This window comes from Pseudonaja textilis, chromosome 2 (genome assembly GCF_049901715.1).
Source record: "Pseudonaja textilis isolate UNSWEBS1 chromosome 2, rPseTex1.2, whole genome shotgun sequence".
In the NCBI taxonomy this organism is placed as follows: Eukaryota; Metazoa; Chordata; class Lepidosauria; order Squamata; family Elapidae; genus Pseudonaja; species Pseudonaja textilis.
This window is the reverse complement of record NC_141991.1, coordinates 147,748,313-147,753,299: the sequence shown is the minus strand read 5'-3', so window position 1 is coordinate 147,753,299 and position 4,987 is coordinate 147,748,313. Positions and strand designations below refer to the sequence as shown.

The 4,987-nt window shown below is 42.0% G+C and overlaps 1 protein-coding gene across 1 annotated transcript; it reads right to left on the bottom strand.

The window, feature by feature from the left end:
- Positions 1 to 237: 237 nt before the first annotated feature.
- LOC148127157 (uncharacterized) lies at positions 238 to 4,421 on the bottom strand. The gene is made up of 4 exons (XM_087923097.1): positions 4,258 to 4,421; positions 3,864 to 4,108; positions 3,289 to 3,428; positions 238 to 1,704 (listed from the first exon to the last, which is right to left on the bottom strand). Exons 1-4 carry the CDS (start codon positions 4,410 to 4,412, stop codon positions 865 to 867), a joined length of 1,380 nt encoding a protein of 459 aa, XP_087779223.1. The 5' UTR covers positions 4,413 to 4,421; the 3' UTR covers positions 238 to 864.
- Positions 4,422 to 4,987: the final 566 nt, after the last annotated feature.

Sequence of the window (4,987 nt, the reverse complement as noted above, 5' to 3'; positions counted from 1 at the left end):
TTCATTTACCAAATGACTAAATTCCAGTAGATTTGCCAATTGAAAAAAAAAACCAGGCATAGAACAAGAACAAGCAGCTGCATTGAATAATATATGTGATTCCCCCCCACCCCCACCCCCGATTCAAATAGTGTCACTTGGCCCACAATGTGCATTACTTGATCCACATCTGGAAGTGTTTAAAAGAATGCAGTTCCCCACCTGTAATTTAGACTTTTGATCATAAAAATAATAATCCATATTTTCTAAATTTATTTCCAAAGCAAATCTATCATTACTATTAAATAATGCATTATGCAATTTATACATTGACTATTTAGAATTCTCAGAACGTTCATCATTATATACAGTAGTTACCTTTGTTATGTGCTAGTTATCAAATTTCCTCAATATTTAATTTCAAATGATATTCATTCCTTTAAATATATTATGTGCACATGACTGATATTCTTCAAAAATTGTTCTATTGACCTGTTAGTTTCCAGTTCCTTTTGAATGTTATTGGTTCAGTCATATTGGTAACTATCTTTCACAGGGAGAATGGCTAAGCCACTGTGCTATACCAGAAACATTTTATTTTAAACCCATTAGAGTAAGAAAAGAAAGAGAGAACAAAAAGAAATAAATGATTGGTTAGCCTGATGTCCTGTGATGTGTAGGTTCCTGGACGTCCACTCCCTTCATGACCCCCTTCCTGGTTCCCCTTTCATTCTTGTGGGGATTCTCCTGATCAAAGCAATTATGCGCCACCTCACTGCACCCAGTTCCAGAGCTGCCTACTCAGAAATGAAGATGGGGGACTGGAGCTATGCCGGGTGGGGCAATTCATGCCAGAAATGGAACCTCCTGATTGCTTCTTGGCAACTATGGTTCAGCTATCGCAAGATGAACGGGTAAACCTCCATTGATATCTGTTGCAGTAGTGGATGGTGAAAGCTCCATAGGAGTGGTCTCTAAAGGTGTCAAAGGCTTGGGTGGTAATACTACTATACTTGTTTTTGCAACAGAACTTGTTTCAGCTGTGAAAGGTAACAGCTTTTTGGTGAAAGATTCTCCATGAGTTTCATGTCCAACACCTGTAAATGTTGGATACGTTGACTCTCTTGTGTTCCAGAAGGGCTGTTTTGTTGTGGTCATTTCAACAATTTTTTTGATTGTAGAAGAGTCTACAGATTGAGACTGGTGTGCTTTTGTAGATATTGCAGATGAAGGCTCTCTAAGTTTGGAAGGGATTTCAGATGATACTTTTGTAATTGTTGTAGAGGTCCTTTGGGTGACAAAAGTTTTTACAGATGAGGTCTGTTCAGTTCTGACTTTTACATTCTCGGGCTTTTCAGTTTGGGGAAGCAACTGCCTTGATGTTGTAGATGTTTTGTTATCGTGGGATTTTGTAAGAGGTACATAATTGGTACGTAGTGATATGGTTGTTTGAGAAATTGGGGCTGTTGTTGATACTTGCTGAGTTGCTGAAAGTGTCTTGTCCATTGTTTGGAATGTCATCAATACACCTGGAGTAGCTGAAGGTAATTCTTGCTGAAGAGGATTTTCTAGGGATCCCTCTTGCCTCAGCCATTTTAAGTGGGTTAAAAGCTGGGCAGCCAAAATAGGAGCAGAACAGTTGTGCAAACTCTGGCTCACAATGCCCATCACTTCCCATTTTGATGTAGCTGGGTCATTGCACACCACTGGAGTACCTACAGGCACCTGCAGTAGAAGAGGAATTGCATTGGTGATTTTTTTTTTTTGCTGGTGCATAGCTGGTGCTATGCTGCTGAGATTTTGAATCACTGACACTGTTATAGCAGGGACAGGCTCAGCCAACATAACAGGCTCCTGACACATCCAATAAGTTCTACAAATATTTTTTCTTGGTTAGCAAAACCAAATTATTCCAGCAAACACTAATAGCACAGAAACTATTCTGAAACAGATCGAAAAGGCTTTACCCCCTCTTTGAAACAGTAGCGTTCAGGTTTTAATTCTGTACCCTGTTTCCACAAAAGTAAGACCGGGTCTTATTTTCTATTGACCCCCGAAAAAAACGGCTAGGACTTCTTTTTGGGAGTGTCTCAATCCCCCCCATGTACCGGTAGGAGGCGGGGGGGTGAGTCACAGCAGGCCATCCTACATCCATGAAGTAGCTGCTTCGCGGGTGCCGCTCAGGCCGCCACTTCCAGCAAGCATGGCCGCTTTTGCAGCTGCAAAAGAGGCAGGAGGCCCAGCGACGTGTCCCCATGTGTTGCTGGGCCTCCTTGTTGCTTGCAGTGCAGACAGCACGAGGTGAGGAGACGAAGCCAAAGGAGGGGAAGGGTGGAGGAACTTGCCCCATGTGCCCTTACCTAGCGGTCGCACCTGCCATCCATGCAGAACAGCCTCGCGGGGGCCACTCCAGCTACCCTAGCCACCATGCTCCTTCTTTTGTTAAGGGCGGCCACAAAAAGAGCAACAGGCCCAGCGACGTGCCTCATGCAGCAGGCCATCCTGGTGGCAGCAGGCCATCCCAGTGTCCACGGAGCAGCTGCAACACTGAAGGTTCAGAAGGGAGTCTTTTTGCAGGAAAATGGGGAGGGGGATTTTTCTGGCTGCCATCCTCTCTTCAGTCTGTGCTAAGCTTGAGGAAAGTATGGCAGGCAGAAAAAAACCCCTCCCCATTTTCCTGTCATTTGCCAAAAAGACTCCATTACAAGCCTTCAGTGTTGCAATCCTGGGATATGCTGAAGGTTCGGAATGGAGCCTTTTTGGCAAACGGCAGGAAAATGGGGAGGGGGATTTTTCTGCCTGTCATCCTTTCCTTAAACTTAGCATAGACGGGCATCCCAAATAGAGTCCTTCCTGAGCTGCCTTCAGCGTTGCAATCCTGGGATGTGCGTCCTTTTCTCAAGTGACATTTGATCACTTGAAAGGAACACGCTGCGCCCGGAGAGAAGGAATGGGAGGCAGCTCCTGGCCCTCGCTGGCTCAGCTGATCTGCGGGCTTGATTAAGGGGCTGAGCAGCCAGGAGGTGACCGGGGAAGGGAACGGCTGCCTCCTGTGTTGGCCACATCCAACCCCTTCACTAGGACTTATTTTTGGGATAGGGCTTATATCAGACCCACCTCAAAAAATCAAGCTAAGGCTTGTTTTGGGGGTAGGGCGTATCTTTGGGGAAACACGGTAGATAAATAAGGCCTTGGGAGAGTCATTATTTCAATGACCTTTATAGTCATGACCATTACAATGGTCAAGCAAAGCAAAGTGAAAATTTCTTCATCCTCAGATTTGACCCTGAATCCATTTATATAGGTTACCTTGCAATCTGCATGCTTTGGAGGTGTTTTTCTTTCAACACACAAGTTCCGTTCATTTGTAGATCCAAGCCAGTGCTTAGAACACTCTGAGACACTCAGACTCTCCACAATGGTTACCTTTAAAAATAACTTTGTGGTTTCTATAGAGAGGGAGAAAATATCCTCAGTTACCTGAACTGTTATGCTATGTCAAGGTTTCCTGCATTGCTTCTTTTCTCTTAATATGTTTATGACTATACATGTGCAATATTATATTTTAAATATTGGTACTCTTTTTTAAAAAAATTATCAAATTCTGGAAAAGTTGCTTATCCTCTTTTCTGTTTTTTTCCCCATTTTTTCAAATATTTTCAAAGCAGCAAGGATAAACAATTCCCTAAAAATAATATTGATTGTATGACATATACTAGCTGCCATGCTTATCCAATATTTTTTACGGCTATGCCAAATGTATTGAATTCTGCCTTTAGTTAGCTGGTTTTTAAAAATAACTTGAAGGTATTTGTAATTGTGGCATTGGTCCTAATACATTTTTCTGACATCCAAAAACCCAAATGGAATGCTCTCAAACTCACCATTACTACTTTGTTCCAAAATCCTGCATTCCTCTGTTATGTCATAAGGTTTTTGTTCTTTGGGAATACAAGCTGGCCACATGTCTTGCCTTCTTAAATCAGCTGGCTGACCAAGCAAGATTAGTCCCAGGTCATTATTGGGTGCTGTATTCCAAGAACTAAAGCCCCGATGTAGCAGAAATTGGCTCACTGTATTGGTGGAGAAACGCCCACGTGATCCAGTCAACTCTACTTGGCTCGGATTCCTACAAGACATACATAGCATGAACTAATCAAGGGAGATAACTCTGGTGGCAGGACTTTCCCATAGCCTAGAAGTTGTTTGGTATTATATTTCCCCATATGCTAACCATTACTAGAAGGAAAATGTGTTCCAATTTCTTCCATTACTCACATCAGTAGGAAGCAGTTGGCTGCCGTCAAGACCCACCAACTGCTCAGAATAACTCCTTGGCATCTCCTGCCATTGCCATAGATGTTCACAAGCCATGGTACTTCTGAGCTGTTACTATGTTCCGAGTGTTCATCTTTGTCTGAATTGGGTTGCATATGCTGAAGATCACAAACTGTAGGAGACCAGTAGATTATTGTAGGAAACCCTAATCTAAACATTTTCTCTGTGCAGTATTACATACTCTTAAGTGATGGTAAGCTTTAGTTCTGGTCACAGAGCTAAAAAGCTTACAAAAACTATAATTAGTGAAGAGATTATTCATCCACCAATATCCAGACAATTAAATAGTAATAAGGAATAAATATAGTAGAGCTTCATATAATTTTTAACAAGAAAAAGAAAATCAAAATAAGGTACTAGAAGCAGAATTCCAGACTCTATATATTATTAATAGTAGTAACAGTAGTACATGAGATGGATAAGAATAATAACAGATACATCTGGCTAATTGTGTGATGAATCATAATAGACCCCGCATTGAGGAACTACCTTGATGTGGTTGTGGGACTTGTATGCTCTGAGAAAGATGAGAGCTATACCAGAGGCTCAACCATATTGGAGAGATCTCACCATGGGAGCCAGATGAAGAGTGTCTCTCCCATATAAAATATGGAGACATAATTTACAGAAATATATACTGCCTTGGTCATCGCTCAGGTCAACAAGGACC

Coding starts and splice junctions, on each gene's coding strand:
- LOC148127157 (XM_087923097.1), bottom strand. CDS start 4,412: ATGCAACCCAATTCAGACAAAGATGAACACTCGGAACATAGTAACAGC. Junction 4,109..4,257: donor GCCAACTGCTTCCTACTGAT/GTGAGTAATGGA, acceptor TATGTCTTGTAG/GAATCCGAGCCAAGTAGAGT. Junction 1,705..3,288: donor CAAAGCATGCAGATTGCAAG/GTAACCTATATA, acceptor CTTCTACTGCAG/GTGCCTGTAGGTACTCCAGT.